General features: G+C 41.1%; 1 protein-coding gene across 1 annotated transcript in view; it reads right to left on the reverse strand.

Moving 5' to 3' along the window:
• ari-2 (E3 ubiquitin-protein ligase ari-2) overlaps nt 1–26,390 on the reverse strand; it is a 232,217-nt gene that overhangs the window by 12,174 nt on the left and 193,653 nt on the right. The window contains exon 5 of the mRNA XM_071665846.1: nt 23,563–23,775. Within this exon, the coding sequence (XP_071521947.1) occupies nt 23,563–23,775 (213 nt within the window). The remainder of the gene's footprint in view (nt 1–23,562; nt 23,776–26,390) is intronic.

The following is a 26,390-nucleotide window of genomic DNA, read 5'->3' on the forward strand; positions in this document are numbered from 1 at the left end:
AGACCTCTCTACTTTCATCAAACATACTGTCTCTATATATCTCTGATGCCCATTCCCACCGGAAAATCCCTTCAAGGAGGTGGCCACAGCAAAAGTCACCACTTATGTATGGCCTTTCATGCTTCCCTCGAATACACCATTCCATTCATTCTTTCACCATTTCTCTCCCTTCAGTATTCTTCCACTCTATTTGCCCATGTCACAGGTGGTCTTCCTCTCGCACCAACCCTGCCTCAGACCGACCCTCATTGGGAACCAAACACTCTCCTCTCTTCCTACTCCTACACATGCCTTTCATCCTTGGTAAAATCTTTTCATTGATTCTAGCAGCTTACCTCACACACCATATAATCTAACGACCTTCCTCAAAGCATCTCTATCAACCCTATCATATGCCTTCTCCAGATCCATAAATTCTACATATAAATCCATCTGTTTTTCTAAGTATTTCTCAAACACATTTTTCAAATCAAACATCTGACCCACACATCCTCTAACACTTCTGAAACTACACAGCTCTTCCCCAACCTGATGCTCTGTACATACTCTCACCCTCTCATTCAATACCGTACCATATAATTTTCCAGGAATACTCAACGAAATTATGCCTCTGTAGTTTGAACACTCAACTTTATCCTATTTGCCTTTGTACAATGGCATTACGCATGCATTCCACCAATCCAAACATATATATTGCTATCATTATTGTAGTGATGGGTGATTTGAATGCAAAGGTGAGCAATGTGGCAAGTGAGGGAATAATTGGTGTACATGGGATGTTCAGTGTTGTAAATGGAAAAGGTGAAGAGCTTGTAGATTTGTGTGCTGAAAAAGGACTGGTGATTGGGAATACCTGGTTTAAAAAGAGAGATATATACAAGTATATGTATGGAAGTAGGACAGATGGCCAGAGAGCGTTATTGGATTATGTGTTAATTGATAGGCGCGTCAAAAGGAGACTTTTGGGTGATAATGTGCTGAGAGGTGCAACTGGAGGGAACTGATCATTATCTCGTGGAGGCGAAGGTGAATATATGTAGAGGTTTTCAGAAAAGAAGAGAGAATGTTGGGGTGAAGAGAGTGGTGAGAGTAAGTGAACTTCACAAGGAGACTTGTGTGAGGAAGTACCAGGAAAGACTGAGTGCAAAATGGAAAAAGGTGAGAGAAAAGGACGTAAGGGGAGTGGGGAAGGAATGGGATGTATTTAGGGAAGTTGTGATCGCTTGCACAAAAGATGCTTGTGGCATGAGAAGCGTGGGAGGTGGGCAGATTAGAAAGGGTAGTGAGTGGTGGGAAGTAGTAAGAATATTAGCGAAAGAGAAGAAAGAGGCATCTGGACGATTTTTGCAGGGAAATAGTGCAAATGACTGGGAGATGTATAGAAGAAAGAGGCAGGAGGTCAACAGAAAGGTGCAAGAGGTGAAAAATGGGTCAAAAGAGTGTTGGGGTGAGAGAATATCATTAAATTTTAGGGAGAATAAAAAGATGCTTTGAAAGGAAGTAAATAAAGAGCATAGGACAAGAGAACAAATGGGAACATCGATGAAGGGGGCTAATGGTCAGGTAATAGCAAGTAGTGGTGATGTGAGACGGAGATGGAGTGGGTATTTTGAAGGTTTGTTGAATGTGTTACATGATAGAGTGGCTGATAGAGGGTGTTTTGTTTGAGGTGGTATGTGAAATGAGAGGGTCAGGGAAAATTATTTGGTAAACAGAGAAGATGTAGTGAAAGCTTTGCAGAAGATGAAAGCCAGCAAGGTGGCGGTTTTGGATGGTATTGCAGTGGAATTTATTAAAAAAGGGGGGTGACTGTGTTGTTGACTGGTTGGTGAGGATATTCAATGTATGTATGGCTCATGGTGAAGTGCCTGGGGATTGGCAAAATGCATGCATAGTGCCATTCTACAAAGGCAAAGGGGATAAAGGTGTGTTCAAATTACAGAGGTATAAGTTTGTTGAGTATTACTGGGAAATTATATGGGAGGGTATTGATTGAGAGGGTCAAGGCATGTACAGAACATCAGATTGGGGAAGAGCAGTGTGGTTTCAGAAGTGGTAGAGGATGTGTTGGATCAGGTGTTTGCTTTGAAGAATGTATGTGAGAAATACTTAGAAAAATAAATGGATTTGTATGTAACATTTATGGATCTGGAGAAGGAGTATGACAGAGTTGATAGAGATGCTTTGTGGAAGGTATTAAGAGTATATGGTGTGGGAGGCAAGTTGCTAGAAGCAGTGAAAAGATTTATTGAGGATGTAAGGCATGTGTACGAGAAGGAAGAGAGGAAAGTGATTGGTTCTCAGAGAATGTCAGTTCGCAGCAAGGGTGCATGATGTCTTAATGGTTGTTTAATTTGTTTATGGATGGGATTGTTAGGGAGGTGAATGCAAGAGTTTTGGAGAGAGGGGCAAGTATGCAGTCTGTTTTGGATGAGAGGGCTTGGGAAGTGAGTCAGTCGTTGTTTGCTGATGATACAGCGCTGGTGGCTGATTCAGTTGAGAAATTGCAGAAGCTGGTGACTGAGTTTGGTAAAACGTGTGAAAGAAGAAAACTGAGAATAAATGTGAATAAGTGCAAGGTTTATTAGGTACAGTAGGGTTGAGGGACAAGTCAAGTGGGAGGTAAGTTTGAATGGAGAAAAACTGGAGGAAGTAAAGTGTTTTAGATATCTGGGAGTGGATATGGCAGCAGATGGAACCATGGTAGTGGAAGTGAGTCACAGGGTGGGGGAAGGGGCGAAAGTTCTGGGAGCGCTGAAGAATGTGTGGAAGGCAAGAACATTATCTCAGAAAGCAAAAATGGGTATATTTGAAGGGATAGTGGTTCCAACAACGTTATATGGTTGCAAGGCATGGGCTAAAGTGTAAGGTTGTGTGGAGGAGGGTGGATGTGTTGGAAATGAGATGTTTGAGGACAATATGCAGTGTGAGGTGGTTTGATCGAGTAGTTAATGAAAGTGTAAGAGAGATGTGTGGTAATATAAAGAATGTGGTTGAGAGAACAGAAAAGGGTGTATTGAAATGGTTTGGTCACATGGAGAGAATGAGTGGGGAAAGATTGACAAACAGGATATATGTGTCAGAGGTGGAGGGAACGAGGAGAAGTGGGAGACTAAATTGGAGGTGGAAGGATGAAGTGAAAAAGATTTTGAGCGATCAGGCCTGAACATGCAGTAGGGTGAAAGGCATGCAAGGAAAAGAGTAAATTGGAATGATGTGGTATACCGGGGTCGACATGCTGTCAATGGATTGAACCAGGGCATGTGAAGCGTCTGGGGTAAACCATGGAAAGTTGTGTGGGGCCTGGATGTGGAAAGGGAGCTGTGGTTTCAGTGCATCATATATGACAGCTAGAGACCGAGTGTGAACGAATGTGGCCTTTGTTGTCTTTTCCTAGTGCTACCTCAAGCACGTGCAGGGGGAAGGGAGTGTCATTTTTATGTGTGGCAGAATGGCAATGGAAATGAATAAAGGCAGCATGTGCGAATTATGTGTACATATGTATATGTCTGTGTATGTACATATATATATATCCTCCCCTCTCATTTTTTTTTTAATTTTCCTTAGGAAGGAGCAGAGGGGGGCCAGGTGAGGATATTCCAAAAAAGGCGCAGTCCTCTGTTCTTAACGCTACCTCGCTAACGTGGGAAATGGTGAATAGTTTAAAAGAAAAAAGAAAGAAAGAATATATATATATATATATATATATATATATATATATATATATATATATATATATATATATATATATATATATATATTTTTCTTTCTTTCATACTATTCGCCATTTCCCGCATTAGCAAGGTAGCGTTAAGAACAGAGGACTGGGCCTTTGAGGGAATATCCTCATCTGGCCCCCTTCTCTGTTCCTTCTTTGGGAAAAAAAAAAAACAAGAGGGGAGGATTTCCAGCCCCCCGCTCCCTTCCCTTTTAGTCGCCTTCTACGACACACAGGGAATACATGGGAAGTATTCTTTCTCCCCTATCCCCAGGGATAGGGAAAATGATTTGGTAAACAGAGAAGAGGTAGTAAAAGCTTTGCGGAAGATGAAAGCCGGCAAGGCAGCAGGTTTGGATGGTATTGCAGTGGAATTTATAAAAAAAGGGGGTGACTGTATTGTTGACTGGTTGGAAAGGTTATTTAATGTATGTATGACTCATGGTGAGGTGCCTGAGGATTGGCAGAATGCGTGCATAGTGCCATTGTACAAAGGCAAAGGGGATAAGAGTGAGTGCTCAAATTACAGAGGTATAAGTTTGTTGAGTATTCCTGGTAAATTATATGGGAGGGTATTGATTGAGAGGGTGAAGGCATGTACAGAGCATCAGATTGGGGAAGAGCAGTGTGGTTTCAGAAGTGGTAGAGGATGTGTGGATCAGGTGTTTGCTTTGAAGAATGTATGTGAGAAATACTTAGAAAAGCAAATGGATTTGTATGTAGCATTTATGGATCTGGAGAAGGCATATGATAGAGTTGATAGAGATGCTCTGTGGAAGGTATTAAGAATATATGGTGTGGGAGGCAAGTTGTTAGAAGCAGTGAAAAGTTTTTATCGAGGATGTAAGGCATGTGTACGTGTAGGAAGAGAGGAAAGTGATTGGTTCTCAGTGAATGTAGGTTTGCGGCAGGGGTGTGTGATGTCTCCATGGTTGTTTAATTTGTTTATGGATGGGGTTGTTAGGGAGGTAAATGCAAGAGTCTTGGAAAGAGGGGCAAGTATGAAGTCTGTTGGGGATGAGAGAGCTTGGGAAGTGAGTCAGTTGTTGTTCGCTGATGATACAGCGCTGGTGGCGGATTCATGTGAGAAACTGCAGAAGCTGGTGACGGAGTTTGGTAAAGTGTGTGGAAGAAGAAAGTTAAGAGTAAATGTGAATAAGAGCAAGGTTATTAGGTACAGTAGGGTTGAGGGTCAAGTCAATTGGGAGGTGAGTTTGAATGGAGAAAAACTGGAGGAAGTGAAGTGTTTTAGATATCTGGGAGTGGATCTGTCAGCGGATGGAACCATGGAAGCGGAAGTGGATCATAGGGTGGGGGAGGGGGCAAAAATTTTGGGAGCCTTGAAAAATGTGTGGAAGTCGAGAACATTATCCCGGAAAGCAAAAATGGGTATGTTTGAAGGAATAGTGGTTCCAACAATGTTGTATGGTTGCGAGGCGTGGGCTATGGATAGAGTTGTGCGCAGGAGGATGGATGTGCTGGAAATGAGATGTTTGAGGACAATGTGTGGTGTGAGGTGGTTTGATCGAGTAAGTAACGTAAGGGTAAGAGAGATGTGTGGAAATAAAAAGAGCGTGGTTGAGAGAGCAGAAGAGGGTGTTTTGAAGTGGTTTGGGCACATGGAGAGAATGAGTGAGGAAAGATTGACCAAGAGGATATATGTGTCGGAGGTGGAGGGAACAAGGAGAAGAGGGAGACCAAATTGGAGGTGGAAAGATGGAGTGAAAAGGATTTTGTGTGATCGGGGCCTGAACATGCAGGAGGGTGAAAGGAGGGCAAGGAATAGAGTGAATTGGAGCGATGTGGTATACAGGGGTTGACGTGCTGTCAGTGGATTGAATCAAGGCATGTGAAGCGTCCGGGGTAAACCAAGGAAAGCTGTGTAGGTATGTATATTTGCGTGTGTGGACGTATGTATGTACATGTGTATGGGGGGGGTTGGGCCATTTCTTTCGTCTGTTTCCTTGCGCTACCTCGCAAACGCGGGAGACAGCGACGAGGTATAAAAAAAAAAAAAAAAAAAAATATATATATATATAGTACAGAATGGAAAAAGGTGAGAACAATGGAAGTAAGGGGAGTGGGGGAGGAATGGGATGTATTTAGGGAATCAGTGATGGATTGCGCAAAAGATGCTTGTGGCATGAGAAGAGTGGGAAGTGGGTTGATTAGAAAGGGTAGTGAGTGGTGGGATGAAGAAGTAAGAGTATTAGTGAAAGAGAAGAGAGAGGCATTTGGACGATTTCTGCAGGGAAAAAATGAAACTGAGTGGGAGACGTATAAAAGAAAGAGACAGGAGGTCAAGAGAACGGTGCAAGAGGTGAAAAAAAGGGCAAATGAGAGTTGGGGTGAGAGAGTATCATTAAATTTTAGGGAGAATAAAAAGATGTTCTGGAAGGAGGTAAATAAAGTGCGTAAGACAAGGGAGCAAATGGGAACTTCAGTGAAGGGCGCAAATGGGGAGGTGATAACAAGTAGTGGTGATGTGAGAAGGAGATGGAGTGAGTATTTTGAAGGTTTGTTGAATGTGTTTGATGATAGAGTGGCAGATATAGGGTGTTTTGGTCGAGGTGGTGTGCAAAGTGCGAGGGTTAGGGAAAATGAGTTGGTAAACAGAGAAGAGGTAGTAAAAGCTTTGCGGAAGATGAAAGCCAGCAAGGCAGCAGGTTTGGATGGTATTGCAGTGGAATTTATTAAAAAAGGGGGTGACTGTATTGTTGACTGGTTGGTAAGGTTATTTAATGTATGTATGACTCATGGTGAGGTGCCTGAGGATTGGCGGAATGCGTGCATAGTGCCATTGTACAAAGGCAAAGGGGATAAGAGTGAGTGCTCAAATTCCTGGCAAATTATATGGGAGGGCATTGATTGAGAGGGTGAAGGCATGTACAGAGCATCAGATTGGGGAAGAGCGGTGTGGTTTCAGAAGTGGTAGAGGATGTGTGGATCAGGTGTTTGCTTTGAAGAATGTATGTGAGAAATACTTAGAAAAGCAAATGGATTTGTATTTAGCATTTATGGATCTGGAGAAGGCATATGATAGAGTTGATAGAGATGCTCTGTGGAAGGTATTAAGAATATATGGTGTGGGAGGCAAGTTGTTACAAGCAGTGAAAAGTTTTATCGAGGATGTAAGGCATGTGTACGTGTAGGAAGAGAGGAAAGTGATTGGTTCTCAGTGAATGTAGGTTTGCGGCAGGGGTGTGTGATGTCTCCATGGTTGTTTAATTTGTTTATGGATGGGGTTGTTAGGGAGGTAAATGCAAGAGTTTTGGAAAGAGGGGCAAGTATGAAGTCTGTTGGGGATGAGAGAGCTTGGGAAGTGAGTCAGTTGTTGTTCGCTGATGATACAGCGCTGGTGGCTGATTCATGTGAGAAACTGCAGAAGCTGGTGACTGAGTTTGGTAAAGTGTGTGAAAGAAGAAAGTTAAGAGTAAATGTGAATAAGAGCAAGGTTATTAGGTACAGTAGGGTTGAGGGTCAATTCAATTGGGAGGTGAGTTTGAATGGAGAAAAAACTGGAGGAAGTGAAGTGTTTTAGATATCTGGGAGTGGATCTGGCAGCGGATGGAACCATGGAAGCGGAAGTGGATCATTGGGTGGGGGAGGGGGCGAAAATTCTGGGAGCCTTGAAGAATGTGTGGAAGTCGAGAACATTATCTCGGAAAGCAAAAATGGGTATGTTTGAAGGAATAGTGGTTCCAACAATGTTGTATGGAAGCGAGGCGTGGACTATGGATAGAGTTGTGCGCAGGAGGATGGATGTGCTGGAAATGAGATGTTTGAGGACAATGTGTGGTGTGAGGTGGTTTGATCGAGTAAGTAACGTAAGGGTAAGAGAGATGTGTGGAAATAAAAAGAGCGTGGTTGAGAGAGCAGAAGAGGGTGTTTTGAAATGGTTTGGTCACATGGAGAGAATGAGTGAGGAAAGATTGACCAAGAGGATATATGTGTCGGAGGTGGAGGGAACGAGGAGAAGAGGGAGACCAAATTGGAGGTGGAAAGATGGAGTGAAAAAGATTTTGTGTGATCGGGGCCTGAACATGCAGGAGGGTGAAAGGAGGGCAAAGAATAGAGTGAATTGGAGCGATGTGGTATACCGGGGTTGACGTGCTGTCAGTGGATTGAATCAAGGCATGGTTGGGCCATTTCTTTCGTCTGTTTCCTTGCACTACCTCGCAAACGCGGGAGACAGCGGCAAAAAAAAAAAAAAAAAAAAAAAAAAAAAAAAAAAAATATATATATATATATATATATATATATATATATATATACATATATTATCCCTGGGGATAGGGGAGAAAGAATACTTCCCACGTATTCCCTGCGTGTTGTAGAAGGCGACTAAAAGGGAAGGGAGCAGGGGGCTGGAAATCCTCCCCTCTCGTTTTTTTTTTTCTTTTTTTTAATTTTCCAAAAGAAGGAACAGAGAAGAGGGCCAGGTGAGGATATTTCCTAAAAGGCCCAGTCCTCTGTTCTTAACGCTACCTCGCTGTCGCGGGAAATGGCGGATAGTATGAAAAAAAAAAAAAAAAAAAAAATATATATATATATATATATATATATATATATATATATATATATATATATACACACTGAAATGTATAGGTATGTATATGTGCATGTGTGGACATGTATGTATATACATATGTATGTGGGTGGGTTGGGCCATTCTTTTGTCTGTTTCCTTGTGCTACCTCGCTAACGCGGGAGACAGCAACAAAGTTTAATAAATATAAATAAGTAAACCATTGATATTATTATTTTCTTATTTTTCATTTATTATACTTTGTCACTGTCTCCCGCATTAGCGAGGTAGCGCAAGGAAACAGACGAAAGAATGGCCCACATACACATGTATATATATATCTATACATCTCAACGTATACATCTATATACACACATAGACATATACATATATACACATGTACATAATTCATACTGTCTGCCCTTATTCATTCCCGTCGCCACCCCCACACATGAAATGACAACACCCTCCCCCCGCAGGTGCGCAAAGTAGTGCTAGGAAAAGGAAAAGACAACAAAGGCCACGTTCATTCACACCGTTCTCTAGCTGTCATGTATAATGCATCAAAACCACAGCTCCCTTTCCACATCCAGGCCCCACAGAACTTTCCATGGTTTACCCTAGACGCTTCACATGCCCTGGTTCAATCCACTGACAGCACGTCGACCCCAGTATACCACATCGTTCCAATTCACTCTATTCCTTGCATGCCTTTCACCCTCTGCATGTTTAGGCCCCAATCACTCAAAATCTCTTTCACTCCATCTTTCCATCTCCAATTTCGTCTCCCTCTTCTCCTCGTTCCCTCCACCTCTGACACATATAACCTCTTTGTCAATCATTCCTCACCCATCCTCTCCATGTGACCAAACCATTTCAAAACATCCTCTTCTGCTCCCTCAACCACACTCTTTTTATTACCACACATCTCTTACCCTATCATTACTTACTCGATCAAACCACCTCACACTACATATTGTCCTCAAACATCTTATTTCCAGCACATCCAACCTCCTCTGCTCAACTCTATCTATAGCCCACGCCTCGCAACCATATAACATTGTTGGAACCACTATTCCTTCAAATATACCCATTTTTGCTTTCCAAGATAATGTTCTCAACTTCCACACATTCTTCAACACTCCCAGAACTTTCACCCCCTCCCCTACCCTATGATTCACTTCCGCTTCCATGGTTCCATCTGCTGCCAAATCCACTCCCAGATATCTAAAACACTTCACTTCCTCCAGTTTTTCTCCATTCAATCTTACCTCCCAATTAACTTGTCCTTCAACCCTACTGTACCTAATAACCTTGCTCTTATTCACATTTACTCTCAGCTTTCTTCTTTCACACACTTTACCAAACTCAGTCACCAGCTTCTGCAATTTCTCATCCGAATCAGCCACCAGCCCTGTATCATTAGCGAACAACAACTGACTCACTTCCCAGGCTCTCTCATCCACAACAGACTGCATACTTGCCCCTCTTTCCAAAACTCTTGCATTCACCTCCCTAACAACCCCATCCATAAACAAATTAAACAACCATGCAGACATCACACACCCCTGCCGCAAACCAACATTCACTGAGAACCAATCACTTTCCTCTCTTCCTACACTTCACATGCCTTACATCCTTGATGAAAACTTTTCAGTGCTTCTAACAACTTGCCTCCCATACCATATATTCTTAATACCTTCCACAGATCATCTCTATACACTCTATCATATGCCTTCTCCAGATACATAAATGCTACATACAAATCCATTTGCTTTTCTAAGTATTTCTCACATACATTCTTCAAAGCAAACACCTGATCCACACATTCTCTACCACTTCTGAAGCCACACTACTCTTCCCAATCTGATGTTCAGTACATGCCTTCACCCTCTCAATCAATACCCTCCCATATAATTTCCCAGGAATACTCAACAAACTTATACCTCTGTAATTTGAGCATTCACCTTTATCCCCTTTGCCCTTGTACAATGGCACTATGCAAGCATTCCACCAATCCTCAGGCACCTCACCATGAGATATTTATATATTAAATAACCTTACCAACCAGTCAACAATACAGTCAAAGCAAAATAAATAAAAAAAAATTATCATTATTATTATCATTATCATTATTATCATTATTATTATTATTATTATTATCTATCATACTTAGTCTGTCTCCTAGGTTAGTGAGGTAGTGCAAGGAACAAAAGAATGGCCCAACCCACCCACAAAAATGTGTATATACATAAACACCCACACACGCACATATACATACCTAAACATTTCGACGTATACATACATACATATACATACACAGACATATACATATATACATCCCTGCGTGCATGTGAGGTAGCACTAGGAAAAGACAACAAAGGAAATATTCGGTCACACAGAGCCTCTAGCTGTTATGTTTAATGCACCGAAACCATAGTTCCCTTTCCATATCCAGGCCCCACAAATCTTTCCGTGGTTTACCCCAGCAAATTGACCTTGGTATACCACATCGTTCCAATTCACTCTATTCCTTGCACGCCTTTCACCCTCCTGTATGTTCAGGCCCCAAATGCTCAAAATTCTTTTCACTCCATCCTTCCACCTCCAATTTGGTCTCCCACTTTTCCTCGTTCTCTCCACCTCTGACACATATATCCTCTTTGTCAATCTTTCCTCGCTCATTCTCTCCATGTGACCAAACCATTTTCAAAATCAAACATCTGACCCACACATCCTCTAACACTTCTGAAACTACACAGCTCTTCCCCAACCTGATGCTCTGTACATGTTTTCACCCTCTCAATCAATACCCTCCCATATAATTTCCCAGGAATACTCAACAAACTTATACCTCTGTAATTTGAGCATTCACCTTTATCCCCTTTGCCTTTGTACAATAAATGCATTCTGCCAATCCTCAGGCACTTCACCATGATCCATACATACAATGAATATCCTTACCAATCAATCAACAACAACTTAGTCACCCCCTTTCTTAATAATTTCAACTGCAATACCATCCAAACCCACTGCCTTGCCAGATTTTGTCTTCAGCAAGGCTTTCACCATCTCTTCTCTTTTAACCAAACCATTCTCCCTGACCCTCTTACTACACACACCACCCCGACCAAAACACCCTATATCTGCCATTCTTTATCAAACACATTCAACAAACCTTCAAAATACTCACTCCATTGCCTTCTCACTTCAATCCTAACTGTTATTACCTCCCCACTTGCCCCCTTCTCCGATGTTCCCATTTGGTGTGTGTATGTTCAGGCCCCGATCGCTTCAAATCTTTTTCACTCACCTATTCCTTGCACACCTTTCACCCTCCTGTATGTTCAGGCCCCAAATGCTCAAAATTCTTTTCACTCCATCCTTCCACCTCCAATTTGGTCTCCCACTTTTCCTCGTTCTCTCCACCTCTGACACGTATATCCTCTTTGTCAATCTTTCCTCACTCATTCTCTCCATATGTCCAAACAATTTCAACACACCCTCTTCTGCTCTCTCAACCATACTCTTTTTATTACCACACATCTCTTACCCTATCATTACTTACTCGATCAAACCACCTCACACTACATATTGTCCTCAAACATCTCATTTCCAACACATACACCCTTCTCCACACAACCCTATCTTTAGCCCATGCCTCATAACAATATAACATATACATATCAACATATACTTACTTATACATACATACATATATTCATGCTTAATTGCCTTAATCTATTCCTGTTGCTATCCCGCCCCACAGGAAAACAGCATCACTATCCCCACTTCAGCAAGGCAGCACTAGGAAAACGGACAAAAAAAGGCCATTTTGTTCACACTCAGTCTCTATCTGTCATGTGTAATGCACTGAAACCACAGCTCCCTATCCACATCCAGGCCCCACAAATCTTTCCGTGGTTTACCCCAGCAAATTGACCTTGGTATACCACATCGTTCCAATTCACTCTATTCCTTGCATGCCTTTCACCCTCTGCATGTTTAGGCCCCAATCACTCAAAATCTTTTTCACTCACCTATTCCTTGCACACCTTTCACCCTCCTGTATGTTCAGGCCCCGATTGCTTGAAATCTTTTTCACTCACCTATTCCTTGCACACCTCTCACCCTCCTGTATGTTCAGGCCCGATCGCTTCAAATCTTTTTCACTCACCTATTCCTTGCACACCTTTCACCCTCCTGTATGTTCAGGCCCCGATCGCTTCAAATCTTTTTCACTCACCTATTCCTTGCACACCTTTCACCCTCCTGTATGTTCAGGCCCCGATCACTCAAAATCTTCACTCCATCCTTCCACCTCCAATTTGGTCTCCCACTTCTTGTTCCCTCTACCTCTGACACATATATCCTCTTTGTCAATCTTTTGTCACTCATTCTCTCCATGTGACCAAACCATTTCAATACACCCTCTTCTGCTTTCTCAACCACACTCTTTTTATTACCACACATCTCTCTTACCCTTTCATAACTTACTCGATCAAACCACCTCACACCACATATTGTCCTCAAACATCTCATTTCCAACACATCCACCCTCCTCTGCACAACCCTATCTTTAGCCCATGCCTCATAACAATATAACATATACATATCAACATATACTTACTTATACATACATACATATATTCATGCTTAATTGCCTTAATCTATTCCTGTTGCTATCCCGCCCCACAGGAAAACAGCATCACTATCCCCCACTTCAGCAAGGCAGCACTAGGAAAACGGACAAAAAAAGGCCATTTTGTTCACACTCAGTCTCTATCTGTCATGTGTAATGCACTGAAACCACAGCTCCCTATCCACATCCAGGCCCCACAGATCTTTCCATGGTTTACCTCAGCAAATTGACCTTGGTATACCACATCATTCCAATTCACACTATTCCTTGCACTACCTCGCAAACGCGGGAGACAGCGGCAAAAAAAAAAAAAAATATATATATATATTATATATATATATTATTTATATATATATATATTATATATATATATATTATATATATATATTATATATATATATATCTATACATCTCAACGTATACATCTATATACACACATAGACATATACATATATACACATGTACATAATTCATACTGTCTGCCTTATTCATTCCCGTCGCCACCCCCACACATGAAATGACAACACCCTCCCCCCGCAGGTGCGCAAAGTAGTGCTAGGAAAAGGAAAAGACAACAAAGGCCACGTTCATTCACACCGTTCTCTAGCTGTCATGTATAATGCATCAAAACCACAGCTCCCTATCCACATCCAGGCCCCACAAATCTTTCCGTGGTTTACCCCAGCAAATTGACCTTGGTATACCACATCATTCCAATTCACACTATTCCTTGCACACCTTTCACCCTCCTGTATGTTCAGGCCCGATCGCTTCAAATCTTTTTCACTCACCTATTCCTTGCACACCTCTCACCCTCCTGTATGTTCAGGCCCCGATTGCTTGAAATCTTTTTCACTCACCTATTCCTTGCACACCTCTCACCCTCCTGTATGTTCAGGCCCGATCGCTTCAAATCTTTTTCACTCACCTATTCCTTGCACACCTTTCACCCTCCTGTATGTTCAGGCCCCGATTGCTTGAAATCTTTTTCACTCCATCCTTCCACCTCCAATTTGGTCTCCCACTTTTCCTCGTTCTCTCCACCTCTGACACGTATATCCTCTTTGTCAATCTTTCCTCACTCATTCTCTCCATGTGACCAAACCATTTCAATACACCCTCTTCTGCTCTCTCAACCATACTCTTTTTATTACCACACATCTCTTACCCTATCATTACTTACTCGATCAAACCACCTCACACTACATATTGTCCTCAAACATCTCATTTCCAACACATACACCCTTCTCCACACAACCCTATCTTTAGCCCATGCCTCATAACAATATAACATATACATATCAACATATACTTACTTATACATACATACAAATTTTTAAATGCTTAATTCCTTAATCTATTCCTTTTTCTATCCCGCCCCACGGGAAAACAGCATCACTACCCCCCACTTCAGCAAGGCAGCACTGGGAAAAGGAAAAAAAAAGGGCCATTTTGTTCACACTCAGTCTCTATCTGTCATGTGTAATGCACTGAAACCACAGCTCCCTATCCACACCCAGGCCCCAAAAATTTTTTCCAGGGTTTTAACCCAGATGCTTCACGGGGCCCTGTTTTCAGTCCATTGACGGAAACGTCAACCCTGGTTTACCACATTTTTCCAATTTCCCCAGTATTTTTCCTTGCACACCTCTCACCCCCCCCCTTGTATGTTCGGGCCCCCGTTTGCTTGAAATCTTTTTCCCCCTCCACCCTTCCACCTCCGTTTTGGGTCCCCCAGTTCCCCTTTGTTTCCTCCCCCCTCTACACTTATATCCTCTTTGTCAATCTTTTCCTCACTCATTCTCTCCAAAAAGTCCAAAAAATTTTTCAACAAAAAAAACCCCTTCTCTCTCTAAACCCCATACTCAAAACCCACATTTTGTCCTCAAACATTTCTTTTCCAAACCCAATCTACCCCCCTTTCCCGTACAACCCAAATCTGTAGTTTCATGCCTCGCAACCATAAACCCATTTTTGGGAATCACGTGAAAGAAATAAAGAAATAACAGATCATTTAAAGGAACAAAAATTGTTTATACAGTGTAAGAGGGGAAATAATATTAAAACTTTCGCAAAAGAAACAGACACAATGAGGGAAAATGTTTGATGTATGCATAAGAAGAAAAACCCCAATACTGCTGTGCGCAGGGTTTTACCAGAAAACAGACTGAATTAAACAAGACAAAAAGAAAGAGTAAATGTAAATAAGAAAAGGGTTTATTAGGTACAGTAGGGTTGAGGGGCAAGTCAGTTGGGAGGTAATTTTTAATGGGGAAAAACTTTGGGGGAAGTGAATTTTTTTAGGGGTATCTGGGAGTGGATTTTTGGGAGCGGATGGAACCATGGAAGCGGAAGTGAATCATAAAGGGGGGGGGAGGGGGCTAAAATTCTGGGGGCCTTGAAGAATGTGTGGGAGTCAGAACATTAAACTCGGGAAAACCCAAAAAAAAGGGGGTTTGAAGGAAAAGTGGTTCCAACAATGTTGAAAGGGTTTCGAGGCATGGGCCCAAGGGATAGAGTTGTGGGGCAAGGGCGGAGTGCGGAAATAAGAGTTTTAGGACAATAGTGGTATGAGGTGGTTTTATCGAGTAAGAAAAGTAAGGGGAATAGGAAGTGTGGGAATAAAAAGAGTATGGGTTTAGAGAGCAGAAGAGGGGGTTTTTAAATGGTTTGGTCACAAAAGGAGAGAATGAGTGAGGAGAGATTGACCCAAAAAGGGTATAAGTGTCAAGGGGGAGGGAACGAGGAGAAGTTTTGGGGGAAACCCAAATTGGGGGGTAAAAAAATGGGGTGAAAAAGATTTTGAGTAATCGGGGGCCTGAACATGCAGGAGACGAAAGGTTTGCAAGGGAAAAGGTTTAGTGAAAAAGATTTGAAGCGATCGGGGCCTGAAAATACAAAGGGGGGTGAAAGGAGTGCAAGGAATTGGAACGAAGTGGTATAAATGGGGTTGACAGCGTCAGTGGATTGAACCAGGGTATGGAAAGTTTTGGGGGGGCCTTGAATTTTGGGAAAAAAAAGCGGGGGTTTCGGCCCCAAATTTCACATGACAAAACTAGAGACTTTTAGTGTGAATTTTTTACCTTGCATGCACATGGGGGGAGGGGGGGCTACTTCATGATGGAAAGGGGGGCAAAAAGGAATGGATGAAGGCAGCAATTTTGAACATGTCCCTGTAAAATATAAAGTCTGTTTATGTATATTTAAGTATATGTATGTATAATTTTTGCATGGGTTGGGGGTTTATGAAAATTTCGAGTAAAGTGGGTGGGTTTGGGGCCCTTCGGTTTATCTGTTTCCTTGCGTTTCCCTCGCAAATGTGGGAGACAGTGACAAAATAAAAAAAAGAAATGTATAAGTATGTATATGCGCATATATTTGGGAGTTTATGTATATATATGTGTATAATTGGGTGGGCCATTCTTCTTTTGTTTACTGGCACTAAAACCCTTTCCGACACAGGAAAAAAGCCCCCCCAACCCGAAAATAAAAAAAAAAAAATTTTTAATAATTAAATAATAACTAGGAAAAGACAACAAAGGCCCCATTTGTTCACACTCAGTCTCTAGCTGTCATGTAATAATGCCCGAAACCACAGCTCCCTTTCCACATCCAGGCCCCACAGAACTTTTATGAAAATACATAATAATAATAATACCCAGCAACAAATAGAAGGAATAAAGAAGATTGTTTTGAACTCAAAACCAACCAGACAAGGATGATAAGGATCATTAAGTCCAGAGTCATTTGTAGAAACATACCAAAAATGCATAAGACAAAGATACACGAATGCTTAAGAAGTACGTTGGAATGATTATGCAATGCAATACCAAGATATCTAAGAAATTTAAACAGAGTGACAACAGATACATTCAAAAGAGGATTATACTCATAGTGGAAGACAGTACTGGATGAACTTAGGAAACTTATGCCAAAGAGTAACAACAACAAAAAAGTACCATACAAAGAGCAAGACAAGTGAGAAAATGAGCTTCATGCAGTCAAGAAAAACACCGTTCATCAACACAAGTCAATTGGTTAAAGCAACATGCCAAACCTGTCATCATGAAAAAACCTTCTCACAAGTGCTCCAGGGTACATGAGTAGATAGGTAACTTTTGAATACTGTCTTGCTGCTGTGCTGTTTAAATTTCATCTAAAGCACATCCTTAGACTAATTTATGTTTAAACTTTTACTGAACCAAGTCTCTCTTTTTTCAGCCTTTCTCTCTATCTGCAGCAATTTACTTTCTAAACTCCCTTCTTTTGGTTTCACTTCTTTGTTCTCTAGTGCAAAATTTCCTCTCTGGCTGTTCCATCAAAATACTTGTCAATGGACCAACATCCCCTACCCATCCTATCAACAATGGTGTTCCTCAGGATTCTATCCTTTTGCCTACACTTTTTTCTCTCAACAAATGATCTCTCTTCTACTTTTGACCCTATTAACTCTAATGCTGATGATTGGACTTTACATACTTCAGCTCACTTTCCCTCCACTCCTTTTAATTCTCATTCTCATACTGATCATGTTTCCTCTCTACATTCAGACCTATGCAACATTTCAGTGTAGGGAAGCAGTAAACTTATTAGGTTTAATTGCGCTAAAATGTAATATCTCTTTCTAATAATCATCTGTTTCCCCTCTGTCACTTTCCAAACACCACAATTCTACCATGTAATGAATATGTTGTGCAAAACCATATCCTCCACCATCTCCTGGACACCCAACATAATCGACATTACAAAGTCCACTTCCCAACAGTTGGGAGTGTTGGATTGGAGTCATAATCACTTTGCTTGTGAGCAGTTATTTCATATCAATAGGGGTTTTACTTGCCCAAGTATGAAATACTACTCACACATCTGGGGTAGCTCATCCTCCATCTCCCTGCTAACTAGAGCAGAATCAAAAGCCTTCCATCTCAATGATTCTCCTGGAATCATCTCTTTTCAACCTTTCTTTTCCAAACTACACAATGCTGCTACAGATATTTTGGCCATGGTTCTCATGAGCTGTCTGCATGCGTCCCCATCCCCCAAGGTTTGGACCCGTGACACATCTGGCTGCTGCTTCCCACAATTTCTGTGTGGAGTCCAGCCGCTTGATACTTTAACAGTCACACACCTGTAGAGCCCCCATTAACTTCTACTTCCTTATCCTTTTTCCTTTCAACCAAAATGACTTAAAATGGGACAAGTTTTGACCTTGCCACTATTTTCTTACTCTTGGGGGGGCACCCCTACCCATATTCCAACCTTCTATAATGAACATGAAAATCAATTTCCCTACACTTCAAAAATTTTTTCAGGAGGAGGAGGGTGGATGTGCTGGAAATGAGATGTGTGAGGACAATATGTGCTGTGACATGGTTTGATCAAGTAAGTAATGAGAAAGGGTAAGAGAGAGGAGTGGTAATAAAAAGAGTGTGGTTCAGAGAGCAGAAGAGGGTGTTTTGAAATGGTTTGGTCACATGGAGAGAATGAGTGAAGAAAGATTGACAAAGAGGATATATGTGTCAGAGGTGGAGGGAATGAGGAGAAGTGGGAGACCAAATTGGAGGTGGAAAGATTGAGTGAAAAAGATTCTGAGTGATTGGGGCCTGAACAAGCAGGAAGGTGAAAGGCATGCAAGGAATAGAATGAATTGGAACGATGTGGTATACCTGGGTCGATGTGCTGTCAATGGATTGAACCAGGGCATGTGAAGCATCTGGGGTAAATCTCTCAACCACACTTTTTTTATTACCACACATCTCTCTTACCCTATTATTACTTACTCGATCAAACCATCTCACACCACATAAATGTATTTACCATAATTCTTAATCCGCTGACTCTCACTTTACACTCTTACCCCCCATTTTTTGTCTTATTAACTGCAGAGTTAAACTCAAACATTATATGATTGCTTTTACAATCGGTTATATTCAAGCCTTCAAATTTTCATCAGTCTTTACATAAAGACAACATCTAATAGTGAAAGTATATCATCCAAATTATTTCTACCATGCAAAGAGAAAAGATACCATTGGAAATTTTCCTATAAACAATCTACGGAGCTCCTTTGTTTCCATGACTTTCTGTCTCTCTGAGAATCTTAAATTTTCTCAATTTACTTAAAATTTATCATTTGTAACTGAAATCCCTATCATTTGAAATCAATATCTATAAGAAGTGCAAGTCTTGCTGCTTCCTTTACCATTCTAACTGCTTTTGCTAAATAACTGTTCTGAATTAACTAAATCATTTTTAAGGACTGCAGATTGCCAACATCATTCCATACACATTTCCAACAATAATTTTTCCCATTACACTGTCTGAATAGGTCATTTATCAATACTTCCTTAAACTTAATGTCATTCCCACTCCTCCTTTATCTTCCCTGTTCATCCTTGCTATTATGTACTCCACACAAAACAAGCCCAACCTTATCTCTGTTAAAAGTTTTGTCCTCACTCATCTAACAACATCAGGTTTGTATTCCATGAATTAATCCTTGAACTTTAGCTCAATACCATTTACTACCAGTCCATTCACTTCATTATATATCATCTTTAATATAAGACTTATTCCACTATGCAATTTTGGCTTCCCCAAGATACTGGCCTCATTTGATGCCTTTCATTCTTTGCCTTTTAAATGTACTCTTTACTTCTCTCTTGGATGCTGACAGACTCTGCCTATAAGAGGTTACACAGCAGGTGAAAAGTCATTATGGCAAGGCTTCATCACTAGAAGTGCAGTTGTCAAAGAACCTATCACTCTAAAAGGAGTCTACATTTTACTGGAAATAGTGCAGCCTTGGACTGCAGGAGCCTTTGGAAAGTTTCTGGGTAACTGGTCCTGGGGTAATCATAAATAAAATATAAAAGTTCTCTCTTGTTCATCTCTTGGGCTATCAAATTATGATCAGCCTTGAGAACTCGCTACTTTCAGCAAGTTTCTTAGCCTGTTCAAGTCACTCTTGGCTACATATATCCAAATCAGAAATAATCCTCAACAGCCATCCTTTATGTCTTGCTTCAACATATCAAGTTTGCCCAGCTTCATTTCTTGCAAGACCTAGATTCAGCAAGTCCATAGCTTTGAGTAGCTTTTTCAAGACTCCTCCTCATTTCCTTGTTGAAAGGAACATAATCTTCTTCCAGCCTAAAAGTCATCAATAACTTATGTCTACCAGCCTCACTCTACACTGTATATTTCAGTTGTGAAGGAGCCTACTTGTTGGCTGACTCCAGTAACTGTGGTAAGTCCTTTCTGGCTCTAAAGAATCTGCATTTTCATCAACATACATTTTTCTTGACCAATCTGCTCACTTCTAAACCTATTACCTAATGCACCATAAACTTTCCACTCTGTCGTGTTTCTAAAAAAGCATAATGCCCTCTCTGTATCTTCCTATAATGTATCACTCCCAAACCTGCAATCCATTTCTGTGGTCTCTACTCAGCACCTTTCCTTCTCAAGCTTCTATCTCTATCTATCTCTCCCGCCCATTCCCTCCTAGAACTTCCATTAAGGGGTGGCAACGGCAAAAGAGTCTCCACTTATCCCTGTCCTTAAATGTCTCCTTCTCATTCAACATTCCAAGCATTCTTCCTCAATTTCTCTCCCTCCAGTATTCCTCCACCCCATTTGCCCATGTCACAGGAGATCTTCCTTTTACACTAACCCCTTTAAGTGTACTATCATACACTCTCCTTGTAAACTCCCAGTCTCGCATTCTTTCCACATGCCCAAACCACCTCCGAGTATTATGTTTCACTCATTCTACCATGTCCACAATTCAATCCCTTTGCATTCCTTGCCATATCACATCTCTCATACACCCCTTCATTTCTTTCTTCATTCCATCTAGTTGCACCACAGGTCCTTCTTAAACAGTTCATTTGCACAGCCTGGATTCTTGACCTCTGCAATTCACTCCATGTCTATATTTTGGCTGCATAGGTCAGGGTTGAGAGGCCTATGCTGTCCTGTAATCCTCTCTTCACATCCATACTTAACTCTCCTTCCATATCACCACACTTACCCAAAGCAACTTCTACAAAACTTAAATTCTCTTTCTTCTTTCAGTCTTTCTTCCCCCTTATCCACAGCACAATTCAGTACACTTTCTTTTTTCACACTATATGGTTTTGCAGAATCAATACTTTCACTCTGTTTCCTTTCAAACACCATTACTTTACTTTTACTTACATTTACCTTCAATCATCTACCCTTACACACATCACATAACACACAACCTTCTGCAACTCCTCATCACTCTCAGCAAACAACGCAGTATCATCCGCAAACAGGCTTGCCACTAGCCACCATATGTCACTACCACACTCCATCTCTGCACCCCTTTTCCCTAGTTTTGCTTTCATCTCTCTTATCACTCCATCCATACATATATCAAAAAGACAAAGTGACATTACACTGCCTCACACCTACATTTATCCCGAAAATCTATGCTCAACTCTCCATCCACTCTTACACATGCATTTGCTCCTCCACAGATGGCTTTCACACCATTCAACAGTTGTTCCCCTATACCATACATCCTTAACATATCCCATAAAACATTCCACTCGACTCTGTCATACGCTTTCTCCAGAGCCATAATAGCAGCATTCAACTTCTTACCTTTTGCTAAATACTTTTCCATGGTCATCTTTACTACAAAAATCTGATCCATACATCCCTTACCTTCCTAAAACCCACTTGCTCTTCACTTATTCTACATACAGTCACTTCCATCACTCTATCAATTAATATTTTTGCATACACTTTTCCTGGTATACGTAACAGACTTATTACCCTATAAATGCTGCATACGTCCTTAGCACCATTTCTTTGAATAAAGGAACAATGATAGCTTTCAACCAATCCTCGGGCACAACCTTCTGTTTCCATAATGAATTACATATCAGATGCATCCACTCTATCACACCTTTTCCTCCATACTTCACTATTTCAGCCATAATCCCATCCACTCCAGGTGCCTTTCCTACCTTGAGTCTCATTATCATCCTTCTCACCTTCCTTTCTGCCATGGGCCCTTGCACTTGTATCCTCTTCCTTCCATCCTCCAAACCCATGCATACAACACCTGCTGCCTCCCCTTCTCCCAACATTCATTAGTTCTTCAAAATACTCTTTCCATCTTCCTTTCACTTCCTCCTTTTGATTCATTAACTCCCCTTCCTTATTTCTCACATTAACATTTCCACTCTTACATCCACCTCTTTCCAATATAGTTTCTTATTATCACACACACATGCACCAGATCACCGAGTGTACCTCTAATTCTTCTTACTCTCATGACTACATTCTCAACTTCAGCTTTCCCACTACCCACGTTACTGATTACCCACTCAATTACAATACTGATCAAGAAACAGGTATTCTAAACGTATCAACAATATAAATTGTAAACACAAATTCACTGCAATGAAAGCTACTATATGGATGTTAGCAGAATGGAAACAACAGTACAGAGTGAACTTTAAAAATCATCAAAAAAAAAAAAAAAAAAAAAAAAAAAAAAAAAAAAAATTCAAAGTACATTTGTAACTAGGTTGGAGAGGTAGGTGAATGAGAGGGTCTTGAAGAAGAGGCAGATCTGCAATTTGTTAGGGGTGAAAGTGCCTGGAAGGTGAGAGAGTTACTGTTTGCTGATGATATAGTGCTGGTGGCAGCTTCAAGTGAGAAACTGCAAAAGCTGGTGTCTGAGTTTGGGGGGTGCATCAAAGGAAAAAGTCGAGAGCAGATGTGAATGATTGCAAGCCCATTTTGGAAGGAGAAAGGACAACTAGTGGGAATGTCATATTTTATACCTGGGAGTGCACATGGCTGTGGAAGGAACTATGTGAGCTGAAGTGACCTATATGGTGGTTGAGGGGTGCATATGTTGAAAATGACATGTCTGAGGACAATATGAGGAATGAGAGGCTTTGTGGAATAAGAAATGATTGGGTAAGAGATAAGTATGATGGTAAAAGGAGTATGTACAAGAAAGCTGAAGAGGGTGTACCAAAATGATTTGGACATAAAGAGTGAGGATGGGCGAGTTGAGGATAACTTAGAGAATATACAAGTCAGAAGTAGAAGGAACAAGGACGAGGGGGACGCCAAGGATGAGGTGCAATACTGTAGAAAGATGGTCTGACATGTCAGAGCCTAAAGATGCTGGAGGATTTGAGGTGTGCACGGGATAGAGCAAATTGGAACAACATGGCATACAGGGAGAAACACACTCTTAATTGGCTGAACCAGGACATATAAAGTGGTTGAGGGAAACCATGGAAAGGTCTGAGGGACCTGGTTGGGGATATCAGTGGATGAGGCCATTCTCTATCTGTTCCTGGTGCTACCTTGCTAATGTGAGAGGCAGTAGGCAAGTATGAAAAAAATAAGCTCACAGTGATTCAACACTAAACAACTTACCACAACCAACTTCATATAAATTAGATATGAATTTCAAAGACCCTCTAAGGCACCTGTCCTAAAATCATGAAAACATAGCAACTATTTTCCTGAGCAATGCAAGGAGTAACATGCAAAATAAAACTAGCATGGTACAAAATAACATCTGAAAGAATCATGGGCATAATCATACATTATTAGGTAAACCAACTTTACTTAAAATAAGTACAAAAGGCAAAAAGTTATATGGATACTAACCAGATCTTTTCTGGGTCCAGATTCGAGGTAGTACGCAAATGGATAAGTGTTCTGAAGAGTATAACGGCATCTGGCAAGGAGAGCTGCAGCATCAAGAAGATACTGCCAATCAATCCATGTACCAGTGCCAGCCATCACTTTGTTTTGGATTCTCTCTCGGATCTTGGCTAAAGTCTCTTCCTCAAGCTTGAGAGACTTGCTATGGTTTTCCCACTGAAATGGCCCAAGGGACAAATATATCAACAGTTTCCAATCTTTATCAGCGTTATTAACTTTCATACTTCTGAGGGTCATTTTCAATAATTTTGACTGTAATAAAAGAACACACACAAACACACATACACACTTGGTCCATAACAAGAAGGGAACAACAGGAAGACCCTAAGCATGAAACATTAGAGGTCAGTAGCTTTGAAATTCTGTTTGAAAAAAATAAAGGAATGGGATCAAAATTTCACACTATTGGAGATGAAACTACAGAATATGAAGGATCAAGTTAAATCAGACCATGGAAGATGTCATGAGAGGAGAGAGGCACTCTTTTTTGAAGTTGGAGATTCAAGTTACAAACAAAAGTCAACTTCAAGGATAAACCTTAACTGAAATATAGAGGGAGGAAAAGTCCACGTTACAGCCAGGCCTTAACTGAAATACGGAGAGAGGTTAATGAAAGGGAAAATGAAAAGTAAAATTACTATTATTATCATATTTTGTCGCTGTCTCCCGCGTTAGTGAGGTAGCGCAAGGAAACAGACAAAAGAATGGCCCAACCCACCTACATACACATGTATATACATACACGTCCACACACGCACATATACGTACCTATACATCTCAAATGACTGGGAGATGTATAAAAGAAAGAGGCAGGAGGTCAAAAGAAAGGTGCAAGCACCAAAAAAGAGGGCAAATGAGAGTTGGGGTGAGAGAGTATCATTAAATTTTAGGGAGAATAAAAAGATGCTTAGGAAGGAGGTAAATAAAGTGCGTAAGACAAGGGAACAAATGGGAAACTTCAGTGAAGGGGGCTAATGGGGAGGTGATAACAAGTAGTGGTGATGTGAGAAGGAGATGGAGTGAGTAATTTGAAGGTTTGTTAAATGTGTTTGATGATAGAGTGGCAGATATAGGGTGTTTTGGTTGAGGTGGTGTGCAAAGTGAGAGGGTTAGGGAAAATGATTTGTTAAACAGAGAAGAGGTAAAAAAGCTTTGCGGAAGATGAAAGCTGGCAAGGCAGCAATTTTGGATGGTATTGCAGTGGAATTTATTAAAAAAGGGGGTGACTGTATTGTTGACTGGTTGGTAAGGTTATTTAATGTATGCATGACTCATGGTGAGGTGCCTGAAGACTGGCGGAATGCATGCATAGTGCCATTGTACAAAGGCAAAGGGGATAAAAGTGAGTGCTCAAATTACAGAGGTATAAGTTTGTTGAGTATTCCTGGGAAATTATATGGGAGGGTATTGATTGAGAGGGTGAAGGCATGTACAGAGCATCAGATTGGGGAAGAGCAGTGTGGTTTCAGAAGTGGTAGAGTATGTGTGGATCAGGTGTTTGCTTTGAAGAATTATTTTATTTATATTTTTATTTTGCTTTGTCGCTGTCTCCCGCGTTTGCGAGGTAGCGCAAGGAAACAGACGAAAGAAATGGCCCAACCCACCCCCATACACATCTATATACATACACGTCCACACACGCAAATATACATACCTATACATCTCAATGTACACATATATATACACACACAGACACATACATATATACCCATGCACACAATTCACATTGTCTGCCTTTATTCATTCCCATCGCCACCTTGCCACGCATGAATGTGAGAAATACTTAGAAAAGCAAATGGATTTGTATGTAGCATTTATGGATCTGGAGAAGGCATATGATAAGAGCTGATAGAAATGCTCTGTGGAAGGTATTAAGAATATATGGTGTGGGAGGCAAGTTGTTTGAAGCAGTGAAAAGTCTTTATTGAGGATGTAAGGCATGTGTACGTATAGGAAGAGATGAAAGTGATTTGTTCTCATTGAATGTAGGTTTGCGGCAAGGGTGTGTGATGTCTCCATGGTTGTTTAATTTGTTTATGGATGGGGTTGTTAGGGAGGTGAAGGCAAGAGTTTTGGAAAGAGGGGCAAGTATGCAGACTGTTGTGGATGAGAGAGCTTGGGAAGTGAGTCAGTTGTTGTTCGCTGATGATACAGCACTGGTGGCTGATTCATGTAAGAAACTGCAGAAGCTGGTGACTGAGTTTGGTTAAGTGTGTGAAAGAAGAAAGCTGAGAGTAAATGTGAATAAGAGCAAGGTTATTAGGTACAGTAGGGTTGAGGGTCAAGTCAATTGGGAGGTAAGTTTGAACGGAGAAAAACTGGAGGAAGTGAAGTGTTTTAGACATCTGGGAGTGGATTTGGCAGCGGATGGAACCATGGAAGTGGAAGTGAATCATAGGGTGGGGGAGGGAGCGAAAATTCTGGGAGCATTGAAGAATGTGTGGAGGTCAAGAACATTATATCGGAGAGCAAAAATGAGTATGTTTGAAGGAATAGTGGTTCCAACAAAGTTATATGGTTGCAAGGCGTGGGCTATGGAGAGAGTTGTGCGCAGGAGGGTGGATGTACTGGAAATGAGATGTTTGAGGACAATATGTAGTGTGAGGTGGTTTGATCAAGTAAGTAATAATAGGGTAAGAGAGATGTGTGGTAATAAAAAGAGTGTGGTTGAGAGAGCAGAAAAGGATGTTTTGAAATGGTTTGGTCACATGGAGAGAATGAGTGAGGAAAGATTGACCAAGAGGATATATGTGTCAGAGGTGGAGGGAACG

This window comes from Panulirus ornatus, chromosome 10, assembly GCF_036320965.1.
Source record: "Panulirus ornatus isolate Po-2019 chromosome 10, ASM3632096v1, whole genome shotgun sequence".
Classification (NCBI taxonomy): domain Eukaryota; kingdom Metazoa; phylum Arthropoda; class Malacostraca; order Decapoda; family Palinuridae; genus Panulirus; species Panulirus ornatus.